This window comes from Aedes aegypti, chromosome 3, assembly GCF_002204515.2.
Source record: "Aedes aegypti strain LVP_AGWG chromosome 3, AaegL5.0 Primary Assembly, whole genome shotgun sequence".
Classification (NCBI taxonomy): Eukaryota; Metazoa; Arthropoda; class Insecta; order Diptera; family Culicidae; genus Aedes; species Aedes aegypti.
In genome coordinates this window covers 307776380-307791819 of record NC_035109.1, presented here as the reverse complement: position 1 = coordinate 307791819, position 15440 = coordinate 307776380, and the positions used below count along the sequence as shown (strand labels likewise).

Here is a 15440-nt window from a genome sequence, read left to right as displayed (position 1 = left end):
GAAGCCGCACGAAACCATGGGCTACCTACAATGATTACCAATTGGATTCATCAAATGCTCAAAAACCGACATCTCTTCTCGACATTGCGTCAAGCAGCGATTCGAAAATTGAGTGTTTGCGGATGCCCCCAAGGGGGAGTCTTGTCACCACTTTTGTGGAATCTCGTAGCAGATACGCTATTGAGGCAACTCAATAATTGCGGTTTTCCAACTTATGGATTTGCCGACGACTATCTAGCTCTGATAGTTGGTATGTGCATAGGCACCCTATTCGACCTGATGCAAAGTGCTCTTCAGGTAGTCGAGAGTTGGTGTCGCCAATATGGCCTTTCGGTTAACCCGAATAAAACATCTATTGTTCTTTTTACGGAAAGACGAAACCGCGATGGAATTCGACCTTTACGTCTTTTTGGCACTGAGATTAATGTGACTGATCAAGTAAAGTATGTCGGAGTCATTCTAGATTCCAAACTTTCATGGACACCTCACATTGATTTCAGAGTCAAAAAAGCTTGCATGGCCTTCGGTCAATGCCGGCGAACCTTTGGTAAAACTTGGGGCCTCAAACCCAAATATATCAAATGGATTTACACAACAGTTGTTCGACCAATATTGGCATATGGATGTCTTGTGTGGTGGCAAAAGGGCGAAGTGAGAACAATCCAATCAAAATTGGGCCATCTCCAAAGGATGTGCTTGATGGCGATGTCTGGTGCGTTCTCTACAACTCCCACAGCAGCGCTCGAGGCCCTTTTCGACGTTGCGCCACTACACATATATCTTAAACAAGAAGCACTTTCTTGCTCTTACCGTTTATGGGTACTGGATCTACTGGAGAAAAATCCAGTGAATCGTAGATCTACACACACTTCGTTGTTTCCACTTTTGGTGAATTGGGACAAAATTGTCCTTGCTCCAAGTGATCTCACAATTGCTTGTAACTTTCCTTACAGGACATTTATCACACAATTCCCTTCACGGGAAGAGTGGACGTCTGGCTATTTGGAAAGAAGTATATCAAACAATATAGTATGTTACACTGATGGCTCCCTTCTTGAAGGTAGAGCTGGTGCAGGAGTATATTCTCGTGAGCTAAGGCTGAATCAGTTTTACTCACTTGGTAGAAACTGCACCGTTTTTCAGGCGGAAATATTTGCTCTTATGTGTGGAGTGCAATCAGCACTTCAACAGCGCGTAATGGGTAAAGTCATATACTTCTGTTCAGATAGTCAGGCTGCTATAAAAGCTCTCGCTTCGGCCAACTCAAGGTCGAAGCTTGTTATCGCATGTCGAACTCAAATTGAGGAACTGAATTCAGTCAACTCTGTGAACCTTGTATGGGTACCTGGCCATTCTTCCATCGCTGGAAATGAATTGGCTGATGAGCTAGCTCGCGATGGAGCATCGCATGACTTCATTGGCCCTGAGCCGGCTATTCCAATTTCGAAGTGCTGGGTGAAGCTTCAGATAAACTCTTGGGCGGCAACTCAGCACAAGCAATATTGGAATAGTTTGGAGTCGTGTCGTCAAACAAAATTGTATATTACTGAGCCATCTCCAAAGGTGGCGAAGTATTTAACAAATCTGTCAAAGCAGAATTGCAGTCTCTTGGTCAGAGCGTTGACAGGCCACTGCCGACTCAACTATCACATGGCAAATATTCAGCGTGCTGACTCATTTGTGTGTGATAGTTGTGACTCCGATTATGGAACTTCGTATCACCTGATATGTAACTGTCCAGTTTTTGCGCAAATGCGATTCCAATTACTTGGTAAACACTTATTAAGTGAAACTGAATACAGAAGCCTGAATCTTCAGGACATCCTGTTATTCTTAACCCGCTGTGGTAATGAGCTATAGGCTCTCTTTACGCTCATGCGTTTTGCAGTGCCCTTTTTAGGGCGCTGTTCGAACCCATTGTGGTATGGAGCTACATGCTCTCATTTCGCTTATGCGATCTTCCCTCTTCAAGGGACCCCACTCCTATTTCCTCCCATCTTTCCCTTCCCTTTCCTCTCCCATCGGGTAGATGATGAAATAGGCTCAAATATGGCGATGGCACAAATCTCCCAACTGGTGGGGAACGTGCCTTTGGAGCCGGCCTTCTGATACCTGATACCTGAAGGTTTCCTTCCAAATCACAAAAAAAACTTTTGAAATCATTCATACATATTTTTTTCATATTGATTATAATTTCTGATGTCATCAACTTCACGGTAATATTTAGGCGTGGTGGATTGTTCTAAGGATGAAAAAGGATTTTTCATATAACCCTGTAACCCACAATGCCCCGTTCAAACGTTTTCATTTATAGCTCCTCGCCTAATCCTTCGGTATCAATCTATTTATTTCCCTTATGATACCCCAACCCCGCTCTTTAAACGACTCTCGTCTGTTTCATAACCCGGATTTCCCGGAATGTCCGGATGCTTTTTTTCTATCGCTACCAGCCATCGTCATCATCGTCATACTGATATCAGCTGCCCTGGTGGCTCCTTTCATTGTCGTAATCGCGTGCACGACACCGGACAAGGATTCGCCCGCTCTGCTGATTAGTATTCGACACTGGTTCCGGTATTTGTCTTGCTTTTCCTTATTTTCATTCGCTACACGGCGGCACCGGTGGCAGTGACCATTAGGGTGTACAAGAAAACATCAATCTTCTAAACACTAAAATGCTGTAAATAAGCATATCTTTCATTCTAGGTTTGACCACTATGACCTTTCGAACATTGTTTTTTTCTGGCATACCCTAAAGGCTGACCAAGTCAGTGATAACGTTCTGTCCCGAGGTTGGTGAGCCGCCGCGGGGGAATTATGTAAAAAGGAAAAGCTACAGCTTTCATTTTCCTTATTCCAGTTAGGCGTGGTGGTTGGGGTCACCCACCACCACCCGTTGCATGAAATGATTAATGAAAAGGTTACGACGACTAACGACTAAGCGATACAAAGCTGAACAGGGAGTGTTGTGCAACAGGACCTTGGAGACCTTGGTTGGATTGTACAAGACAGCAATCAACAGGATTGGTTACCGGGCAGTGCGTATTGGCATTTTGGTCCGGGTCATTGAAATTAATTTTGCTCTGTAGTCATCAGCTAGTGGCAGTAGGTGGAATGTGTCCCCGGAGATCTTACCGAAGAACGCACGGTGATTATTTCATGGGTTGCATAATTTTATCACTGGGTACCGCTTTTTATGGATAGTGTTACTAACCTGGAATGAGAAAAAGAAAAAGATGAGGTTAATGACATGAACAATCATCTAGGAACACGTAAAAGCATATTGTAATGATTATAAATGTAGTTGAATAACATTTGAAAAGATCATAAATTGTTATCGATTCTAAGAAGCAATAATCGGTTTATTTTTTTTTTCCTAGGAGTTACACTTAAACTGAATAATGGATTAAGCACTCAAGAGGCTGTCTATATTTACCAACTCGGATGTCTTTATTTTTAACCTACTTCAGATGAAATACTTTGGGATCTTTCTTAGCCTTAAGAACATGTTAACGGTTACAAAGCAAAATTATGCTGGAGTTTCGATTCTCGATACTGTTCAGATATTTTCCAGGCTGGAAAATAGTTACTTGACTCTTTTGATCATAATGCATTGATGCTCGTCACACAATATACGAATGCTGAAGTATCAAATTTGGTTGAGAAATCAGGGCAGTGGAATCGACTGCAGAACACTAAGCTATATAGCAGGTTCCGTTCCAAAGGGGAGGTAAAGCCCAGAAATAGTAGAAGAAGGTGACGTACTCGAAATTAAATGTAAATCCACTCTTCAGCTATGGAGTATCACTTGATTATAATCGCATACTTTCCCCCATCTCGAGTAGGTATTTGCAGCTCCGACATATTCGTACATACTTTAGAAGCGCAGCAGACGTAAGACGTACGCAGGTAAAAACTCTTCTAAAGATAACATTCAATATGATCCGGAAAACAAACTTGTAATACACATCTTAATACATGTTTCTTCTGTGTTAACATCAGTTACTAGTTATTGATAATTTTCACATGGGGTAAACTAGTTTGAAACGATTTCTGTCTAAAATTATTGATACTTTCATTCGATAATTGTGCCAATACTTCAATATTGAATATTATATGTAATTCATTAGTATCATACCAGAGAGGGAGCTTCAAAGATTCGATTTGTTCTTAAGACAAAGTTTCGATTTTTTGATGATAAGTCGATACATACATTTTATACATATGTTATATTTAGTTTGAATGCCCTCAATGTGCTTTTTGAAAGTTACATTTTTATCAAGCATGAGCCCTAGATACTTAACTTCATCTGACCAATTTATTGGAACCCCTCCAAACGAGGTTTCGAACAAAGAGCTTTTGGTTTATGTGGGAATATTATAAGTTGAGTTCTAGAAGCATCAGGAGAAATCTTACATTTTTGCAAATACAGAAAAAATATGCAAACTTTTTTACTGACAAGCATACTTTTGGCGGAAGGCCTGTGTTATCCGCAAATAAAGATCTTTGACATCCCTGAGGAAACTCAGGTAAGTCAAATGTAAAATTGTTGTATAATATTGACCCCAAAATGCTGCCTTGAGGAACACCAGCTCTTACAGGAAGTCTTTCAGACTTGGAGTTCATTTAAATTACTATTTTCGATATGTTCAAATCGTTGAACTTAATTGTATGTTTCTCAACGGCAAGAGTCTCCGCTTTTTTGCCCCTCAACGGGGAAACTAATTCCTGTTTCGTGCCTATACATACCACTTGATGTAATAGAATGTAAGCAAATAAAAACGATATTAAGTGAATACAGACGTAAATAGATCGATATATTGCAGTAGGAATTTACACGCAAGGGAAAGTAGGAAAGTTTAGTAGAGCTTGAAGCTTTTAACATGCTACACTTTTCCCAAGGCTTCCTGATTTAAAACTTGATGATATGTTTTTTTTCTCACATAAGAAAAATCAATCGGGAGCTTTTGTTCAGAAAATAAATGTACAGGCTGAGTTTGATTTTTGGCTTGGATAAAGGAAAATCGAGGAAAACCCACGGCATTAATTCAACAACATAACTTTCCGTTGAGATTGTAACTCTCTGATCGCATGTGACATGTTTGAGTTTCTGACGGTACCACCTCCATATGCCTTCATATTTGGCTAAGATTCCAGCCACCTACAAGTCTGGATTCTCATGGACGTTACGAACGTCACGTTACATCGTCGTTACCGCTAGATTGAAACATCAATGTGTGTCTCCCACCAACGGAGCAGCTGTGCAGTGAAGGGGATTTGATAATTTTCCTGCGCGCACGAGAGGAGAATTCTCCGGCGAGACGATGTGGCAGACGATGCGCGTGTGTTTGTTTGCACTACAAGCTCAAAATTGGAAAAGTTCGACTTCAAGGAATTATCCCACATTTTGCTCAATTTTTCGATGGAGATTCGTGTCAGTTTTGAATTCTGAACAGAAGATGGCTTAAATGCTATAGTGTGATAGCTATCCAGCAAAAAGAGCAATCGATTGAGTTCGATGAATTCAGGCGGCTCTATAGTCTGGTGGAATTTTAATGCATCCAGCTCGAACCGTCTTTACCCTTTGGAGCGCAGCAAACCAGATTTTTTGGAGAAACAATTGTAATTGTAAAATACTGTACAATTTAAAATTATTTCCGAATAAAAACTTTAAACCAGTTTTCTTAAGAGGCATTTTCAATTTTTGGATATTTATAGGGGATGCCATATGAAATTAAAAAAGATTCAAGTGTAATCAAATAATCACTTTTCATCTTTTGATAATTTTCCCAAGGATTCTTTCAAGTAGCTTTACGAAATCCTTTCAGATATTTATAAGAACATCTCCAAGGCTTCCTGTAAAATCACTTCTCCAAAGTTTCCTTCAGAAATCCATAGACTTGTTCCTTCTGGAGTTTTTCCTTTTTAAATTAATCGGAGATTTCAAATTCCAGTAGGGTTTTTTTCTAAAAAAAAATCTCAAAAAATCATTTAGGAAATTTTAGTTCCTCTACTAATATATTGAGGAATATATTTAAACATTTCTTCAACAAATCCTCCAGTAACTTCACCAGATTTTCAAAGATACCTCTTAGAATTTCTTTCGATTGTCTTGCAAAGAATTCTTCAAAAGTTCTAGGGTAGGTGTACCAGTTATGGCCATAGTGGTTCCCTATTTCACCATACGTGTTAACTTGATTTTTTCACATTTTGAAAAGTTTTGTGCGTTTTAGCAGTAAGATAAAGGATGTATCTAGATGTCAAAACATTCAACAATATAAAAAATGTGAAAGTTATCGAAATTTCACATATGGCCAAATAGGGAATCACTATGGCCATAACTGGTACACTTTCCCTACATGTTTTTATTTCAACAGAAATCTCTTTGAAGGTTGCCTCAAAAATTTTCCTACACACTTAGAAAAAATCATGTGAATTTACATCATCTGTGCCCGACATATTAAGACAAGTAAAATGACGTAAATTTAAGTTACACATGATGTAATTTTTCGTTACATATGTACTGAATATTATTCGGATCAGAGAAAATCAAATCACATCGGATGTAATTAAAAAAAAAAGGAATTTTAAGTGCAAATCCCTTCTAATTTACGTCATTTTATTTTTTACATCGAGTACTTTACCTACCACGAAACTTACGTCACGTGTATTATTAGTTTCTTTCTTAGTGTGTATTCATTAATGAATTCCTCAAGAGATATTTGCTGGCAAACATTTACTTAAAAAGCTTCTCAAGAGATGTCTTCTGGAATTACTCTAAGGATTCTTCGAGGGAATCTATCAGCAAATTCTAATACCTGAATCATGTACTCTTATACATTTCTCAAGCACCGCAGTACTCTTCCAGGTGTTCATCTAGGAATTTTACACGTGTTGCTACAAAAACTCCTACGAGAATACCTTCGGGAATTACTTCAGGAATTGTCACAAATTTCTTTTAATGAATTTCTCTAAATTTGCTTTCTAGGAATCCTGCAGAAATCCTGCCAGTTTTGCTTTTAGAAATTTCTGCAGCTTTACATTCAGGATTTTTTATAAATGTTCGGGAACACATTTTCCGAAGGGCTGCAAGAATTCCTTCGGAAAATTGTTCAAAATTTTGTCGAGGGTTTTTCAAGAATGACTTCGTGGATTACTCCATGAACTTCTGAAGAGGTTTCATCGGGAGGATGTTTCCTTGAACTCCTCTAGGAATTCATATAGAGTTTCTAGAATTGTTCAGAGATTCTTCTAAAATTCCTATTGAAGCAGGAAATCTTCCAGGAATTTTTCTAAGTATCTGTCAATGGATTCTTTTGCAAACTCCGCCAGATACTACAGATACTTCTTGAAAAAGTTCAGGAAGCTTTTCAATAGTTGCTCTAGAAATGATTGATTGTTTTTTTTCTTGAAATTATAATTTTGATCAACTAATAAACGTTGAAAACGCCCTCTAGTAGTAAACATCGCCAACTAAAGTGTCGATAAACTGTTTTTTTTTAACTTGAAATCGCCCTTGAAACGGAAAAAAATATCGATTCACCTAAATGTTTAACCTTTGCCCACGAACATAAAAGCATAAAAGTGATTGAACACCAATTACAAGGAGCAGTTATTTATGAAATTATAAGAACCAATTTATTTATTGTTTAACAGATCTCACATTATTAATCAATAACGGTGCTGGTCAAATTGTTAGTCAGTTGGTATGGGGAAGAGATGTTAGTGTGTGATTGATGCTTTTAGAAACCGAAAATACCTCTGCATCTCCACAATCATCTCGGTAAGGGTGATGGTTAGTGAGGGAAGAAAAAGATCTGGGAGTCACCTTTGGCCGGTGATGCGATCCATGGATAAGGAGGAAAAATACGACTCTATATTAAAACTTGTTTTACATTTTTGTCACGCAAAGCAATATTTAAGAATTCAAAGGGGAGTTAGAAGCAAAGCCTTAAGGTTTTTGAGCAAATTTTCACTCCATACAAATTGTATTGGTACAGAAAAAAAAGACATTTTTCTACGAATTATGTTATGTTCCCTATTGAACAACAAAAAGCAATTGGTAGAAAGCTCGTGAACAACCGAATTTTACACTAATCGTGAACTTAAAACCAACCAAAATGTGGCTTACACTCTTTTGTATTTAAACACGACAAAATTGTTATTTTCATAACATTCAATATGCAACCCACAAAAAATCATTCAAATTTTTACATCATTTCATTGGAATCGTCTACTGTCGCGAGGCAATCATTCGTCCTACAACGTATATTGCAGTTCATGTGAATGAACTCATTATTCAACGTTGTATTGTAATCCGATAATATTCGCTGTCTCAACCAGTGAGACAGTTTTTATTTTTGAAATCAACTCGAAACAATCAAAATTTTCCATTTTAATCGAAAAAAGGGCAGCATACGGTTTGCATACAATTTATATCCATTGATCATTCTATCACAGCTGCGCTGGTGTGCTGGGATAATGAATTTAAAATCACATTAAAACGGCTGCCACAGCAGCACGTGCAATATTGCAATAAAATATGCACGCGTTATCAGCCAAACTAGCTGGACCTGTTACCGATTCCCAGGGAGTCAACTAATGAACTGATTTCAAAGTCAATTTAGACTATACGCACACACATCCGTACAGACATAGAACCAATCATAACTTCGACTTTCAGTGTGAGGCATAAGTAGGTCAATTCGCAAATTTACTGTGAAAAAAAAACACACTACGAAAAAAAAACTTAGCGGAATCTTTTCTACTCAAACATTTGTGCATTTAGTGGAATACGTTTGAAAAAACTTCAAACAAAAACACGCGAGTGTATGATTTTGTCTGCTACTGTAAACTGTCTATATAACCGCAACCACTATATCCCACGCACTTTATGATTCGACGAATAATTACGGGTTTTCCCCTTATTGGCATTACGTCCTCACTAGATAAAAGCCTGCTCTTCTGATTCTGATTCGAAGAGCTGAGTGGAAGTTCTTATTTGTATATCGTGTGGCAGACACGATAAAGGTCTATGTCCAGGGTAGATAAGGAAGTTTCAATTATTATCAAAATATTCTACATAAACTGGGAAACGAACCCAGTCACGTTCAGGATAGGAAGAAAAGCCGCAGTTTCCAGTTTCTATTGATATTGATTCCACGACCAAGGTAGCACATTCATATCGTGTTTAGAGTTGCATTCACAATTAATTCGCTTAATCAAGAAGCATTAACTATAGAATCAACTAATGCAGCTACTGTTTGGGAGGGTTATATATCAAGCCAAAAAGCATGAGTTCTCTGCAGATGCCACGCATACAATTTGAAAATTTTAATGAAGAGCGCTCCAAATGAACCAGAATGCACTTCTAACTGGGACACTCGAATGCAGAGGTTGTATTAATTACTAACTTAGCCCAGTATACAATACAGTTCAATAATTTATCAAAACGATGAGTTTCATTTCACAGGAAAACGATTAGCGTAAAATCAATCTGAATTTTAATTTTTGGTCTTCTTTCATTCCAATAACATAAAAATGGTCAATTTTGCTATAAAGAAAATACATGAAAAATTACCTATGTAACCGATAAAACAAATGTCTTTTAAAGTAAATAGCATAAAGAACAAAAATCAGACAAAACTATCCGTCATAAATCGCGTGTCACCTTCTGAATCCATTCATATCTATCATAGCATTATCTATCCCCGAGACCGATAAATCACTTTTCGGAATGGCACGAATGACATAGTTTGCTGTGCAGTCATTTGGTATCTATTCTACCCGTTCCCTGATCAACTGAACCCCCCTCTCCCCATCACAGTATGAGGAACGAGTAGGTATCAGGACACCAAAAAACGAAATGATAACTGCAACGCAAGGATAATTTACGAGCAAACATAAATTATGACTAGACACCCCATAAAATGATGCTTCTAAGAAGTTTTCCCTTTACGGATTTGCATTTGAAATGCTGACAGTCAAAATATTTTTGAATTTTGAGACATACACTTTGTATTCATTTTTTATTATCAAGAACTACCCATTCTAAACAAAAATCTACACTCCACTGGTTTCCTTGATCCATTCGCGGACGGCTGCCACCCGAGAGTACACTCCTGGATAACCTTCCTCGGCACAACCGTTACCCCAGGAAACCACACCGACCAGCTTGGATCCCTCAACCAACGGGCCACCGGAATCTCCCTGGCAAGCGTCCTTGCCTCCCTTGTCAAAACCAGCGCATAACATCCGTGGAGTCACCAATCCAAACGAACTGTAAGCCTCTACGCACTTTTCTTGGTTAACTGCCGGAACATAGGCGGCTCTTAGTTCCACACCGGACTCCGTAGCGCTCTGGGTATTACCCCAGCCGGAAACCTGTAGGCACGATCCATCCTCGACCGGTTCGTCCTGCTCCGGAAGCTCGACAGCGTAGAATTCGTCATTCAGTTGCAATTCTTCATCCAACTCCAACAGCGCAAAATCGTAATCAATAGTCGCGGAATCGTACTCCGGATGTTGAACAACACGTTTAACTGCTACCAGTTGACCACCCTGGGTATGCAGAGTGGATCCGACGCGTATGTTCATCTGTGGATCTTCGCTACTACCGGCACAATGCCCAGCCGTCAGCACCCATTTAGGGCTGATGATGGATCCTCCGCAGAAATGTCCAAAACCATGCTGTAACGATATCTGGAACGGAACGTCAGCAATGTCCACTTCGTAACCGCCGACGATACGACCCGAAGATCTCAGGAAGGGGTTTGACCACGAACGCAAATGATGTGGACGGCTCGGAAGTGCCTGACTGGTAATCGCCAGAACGCTAGCGACTGCTAGAACTGTGAATAGGGAGGCCATGATTGGCTGTGTTTGGTAGGTAGAAGAGTTGAGTTGAACTGTGCATTGGACAACTGCGAACAGTGGCTTTATACGATTTGACTTACTAAAGAAAGAGTACTTCAGGCTTCAAGTGGGAAAGGTATGAAGTGGTATCTATACTGGATTCTACTTTGTAAACTAGTAAAATCCAATCCTAATGACGTCCATGTTCGGCATTGATATTAAATTGCTGAAATAGTTGGATAGTTTGTCATCGTTATTGAAACGTAAGTAGGTGAGTCTTCCGTTCAAAGGCGATACAAATATGTTTTTTCTCGTTTCACACGCGAAACTGATCAAATAGGTCTTCCTTTTAATAAATTCGTTGGCCATTGAACCACATCATAAAAAAGTCCCATTTACTGAGAGGATAGTTACACACATATCGGGGACTACTTGGCTGCGATGCGAAATAACCTGGTTCTCCGGTAGATCCAAAATACGCGTGAAAATGATTGATTTATGAAAATCATCATACAAAAGCTGCAATTTATTCAAGCACATCTTGGTTCACGAAACGACGCCTTTACGCTTAATCACTTCACAATCTGCTTCTTCCTCGCGACGTTTCTATCTATAGCGTTTTATGGTCTGCCAGTTTGTTGCTGCAACCCAACCGCATCCTCTCCTGAACCTGCCTAAACGTTTCTCTTAGAAGTAACCTATATAAATATGTTTAATTGTGGAAACAAAAGCCTGTTTCATTTTCGCACGGTTATATTTGGTAATATGACATTTATTGACATGTTTCCAAAAAAGAAAGTAAAATGTACCAAAATAAACATATTTGTGGTTTTGAGAAGAAGTTGCTATTAAAAACTTTTCCTGAAATCAAAACGCTGCCATGTCATAGATCCCCAGATAGCTATCCTAACACCCACGATACAAATCTGACGTTTGATTCGTAACGAATTTATTTCAGAACTATTTCGGAACCCATTTTTGATTAACTTGCGCTCTGCATGTTGCTGCCAAGCTAAAACGGTGTAGGTGGGGAAAGCTTACAGTTCGCCATATGTACGACCAATTCGCATAGTCATCAGCCGAGCGCCGCACAGTCTACGAGGGCCGTGGAGCACCAAATCAACGTCAGTCATAATCAATTCAATCATACCACCTCGCAGCCAGCACACCATCGAACCGCACAATCCGTGTAGGTTTCGTTATCAGCAGAAGCTGTCGCATCATTCAATCTCTGCACAGTTGGGTGGAGTCGACCGAAAGTGTTGTTCTATTCTTTTTTTTTTTTTTCAAGAATCTTAAATGTTTAATACATAACTTAGTAATTCAATAAAATTAACTCTCTGACCTTAGAGAAGAATTGATACGCTCAAAGTTTTAGTCGACTTACGCTGAGAATGTTTTTGATTTGAAAATTTTCTCGGCTTTCCAGGGTATCGAGATCTTCGTACATACCACACGATATATACATGCGAAAATGGTCAATTTGTAAAGAAAGCTCTCAGTTAATAACTGTGAAGGTGCTAAGGACACTAAACAGAGAAGCAGACCTTGTCCCTGTTGGGACGTAACGCCAGGAAGAATTTACTAGCGTGAAAGGGTTCAACGGAAAACCGAAGGCACAGGCATTGGCGTAGCTAGGATTTTTGTCTGGAGGGGGCCTAGGGGGGGCCTAGCATATACCTGTTTTTGCAGATGTATTATTATTATTATCTCTATAAGGTAGATTTTCAGCCCACGGCTGGTTCATCTCCAATTTACAGATGTAATGTTGGTCGCAATAATCACGATTTTCACAAATTTCGTAATTTCAATAGATTTGTATAGATTTAAATAATTTGTGATTTTGTCTCATTTCGCGGCACATCAGTTTCATTTGTAGTTTAAATGTACAAATTCATTCTTTTTGTAAACCTTCAATAATTCTAGCGAAAAAATCACAAGGAATGTCCTTTGTGATTCTTCCACGATTTTTTCAAGGATTCAATCATGTTCTTTGAAGAGATTCCTCTTAGAATTCCTAAGGAAATTTCGTTATGAATTATTTTCATAATTTTCAGTGTTTTCATCAAGAACTCTTTTACCAGTTTTCACGAAGTTCGTCCTGGGTTTTCCACAGGAAATCATACCCAGACTCTCTGATCTCACCAGAAAAATTCTTGAAGAATCTGTATCGAATTACTTAAACAATCTCTTGAAGAATTCGGCCAGAAAATGTATTAGAAATTCTTTTAATCATTTCTTTTGTAAGGTTCTCTACGTACTTATTATATATAAACTGTTAGTTTAAAGTGTCCTCCAGTTGCTCATTAATAATTTGTTTAGGATTTTAATCAGAAAAAACACAAAAATGTCTTCAAGATCACCAAGCAAGGATTCATTTCACGAATTACTCAGAACAGTTTGCTTTTGAAGCCCTACAGTGCTGTTTGAAAATAATCACAACAAAAATTATCCAGACTTCCCGCAAAAAAATCTTCTGGGTGTTACTCTAAATGTTCCTCGTAATATTCCACAAAAATGTTATGATTAATTAGAAAGAATTCAATTGGGAAATTGTTATTCTCATGATTTCTCAAAGAAGTTCTCCGCCTATCTATCTGGAAGCAAGAACAGTTAAAATTGAGTCTCTGAAGAAGGTCCCAAACGGACTGCAACGTTGGAACAAAATAAAATAACAGTTTTTTTTAATTTTGTCAGGACTGAAAAGCCAATCTATCATCAACGCAGATCTACCTGCATTTTTTATATTTCTCTAAAATCAAGGAGCAATATCCCTCATTCCTTCAAAACTTCCTCTGAATTTTTGTTTTTTTTTTTTGCTTTGCTTAACTAAGAATTGTTATAAAAAATCTAACATTTTTATAAAGTTCCTAGCGGAAACCGTTGAACTGTTCTTTCAAAAACTCTTCCACGAAAATACTCAAAGATTTCCAGAGTAATTTGTTCAGGGATGTCTTAGAGAATTAAATTATTGTTTCCTTAAGATTCTCGTGAACAAAATACCAGAGATTCATCTAAGTATTTTCCAGAGATTTTTTTTCTTCAAACCGCACTAACAAAATTCCCGAAAGAATTTTTTGAAGAAATTTTTCATCGATTTACTAAGATTTAGCAATTCATTCTTGAACTTCTCAAAAAAAATCTCCAGAAATTCCATCAAGTATTATTTCAGGTTCTAGAAGTCATTCCATTTTTTTATTGGTAATCTCATGATTCTTTCATAAATAACATTTAAAAATGTATCCACTCTCCTTACTTTCAAAAACTACTCCCTGAATATCTCAATACTTTTAGGAATTGCTTTACAAATTTCTTTACGAATCACTCCATATCAGATTTCAGAGAAACACATACAAAAAAGGATTGAAAGAACTTTGTAGGTAATTTTTTAATAATTGCAGCTGACATTTAATTCGGAAAAATTGTCTACATTCCTGTCGTAAAATTCATAATCGTCTTTTATAATAAAACATTATAGGTGTTAAAACGCAGTTTTACTAAAAGCAAAATAAAATCAAAATCTTAGATAATATTTTGTATGAACTCCGAAGTGTCATGATACTATATTGCGAACATATTGATGTTCTTACCATTTTTTCCTACCTTTAGAAATATCAAACAAACTAATTTGAATAGTCTATTATCGATTATTTTGTAGTACAGTAGAAGTTAAATGAAATATTGCTGGTATTTTTTAAGAACATTACCAAATATGTATTGTACATTACTTTGAAAATTTGTTGATGAACTTTCAGAAATCAGGAACCATACGTTTAAGAATTCTGAAATTTTTCAAAACTCCTACAATTTACTTTTTTTTTAAGATTCCATCAGAATCATCTTAAGAAATTATCCTTGAAATCTATCCTTCTTTGACTTCTGGTTTTCTAGGATTCTGCCAGAAAGCCTTTAGAAATTCCGGCCAAAAATATAGGAATTTCGAATCAGACAATAATTGGTAAAATTATTTCTTAGGAAGTGTTTTAGGAAAGATCAATAAACATGTCTCTATGAATATCTTAAAATATCCTTTCCCCCTTCCCAGTTATTTTACTACATGGTTCTCTACAAATTCCTTTTCCGCTGTGCTAACTTTGGAAGCTAAAGTTTTCCAGGGGTATTTCAACAAATTTCTTTTGAAGATTCGAAGGCAAGAGATGTTTCAAATACAATTTTTTTCCAATTCATGAATCAACCGGAGATTTGAAGCAAAATTTCTAGAAAAAAAGCAAAGAAGAATTTGACGCAACTTGTGATGTTTTTTGGAAACATTTCTTAAGGACCATTGATGAGCGACGCAAAAGAATTTGTAAATAATTTTTTTGTGAAATATCAAAAGAAAATCACAGAATAATTTCTAGTAGAATTTTTAGTGAAATATCCCAGCATAAGATTTGACAGAAGTAACATTTTTTTGGCAAATCCGGGAACGTATTCCGGAATCAACTTGCTAATAAAAAGTAGACATAGAAGGAAAGGATGTCCACCAGGAAGAATTCGCTTTGAAGGTATGAACAATATTATTCGACTAATTTCCATGAGATTTGCAAAAGTTCTGAAGCCAACCTTCAATATTCCTTGAGGAA

General features: G+C 37.6%; 2 protein-coding genes across 11 annotated transcripts in view; both read right to left on the bottom strand.

Moving 5' to 3' along the window:
- The window catches only part of LOC5575687 (beta-arrestin-1), a 281251-nt gene that overhangs the window by 162893 nt on the left and 102918 nt on the right, over positions 1–15440 (bottom strand). The window lies entirely within an intron of this gene.
- Positions 10000–10927, bottom strand: LOC5578507 (trypsin 5G1-like). Its single transcript, XM_001663848.2, has one exon. It carries the CDS (start codon positions 10867–10869, stop codon positions 10063–10065), a length of 807 nt encoding a protein of 268 aa, XP_001663898.2. The 5' UTR covers positions 10870–10927; the 3' UTR covers positions 10000–10062.

Bases quoted from the DNA above. Each gene is read 5' to 3' on its own strand.
- LOC5578507 (XM_001663848.2), bottom strand. From the start codon at position 10,869: ATGGCCTCCCTATTCACAGTTCTAGCAGTCGCTAGCGTTCTGGCGATT.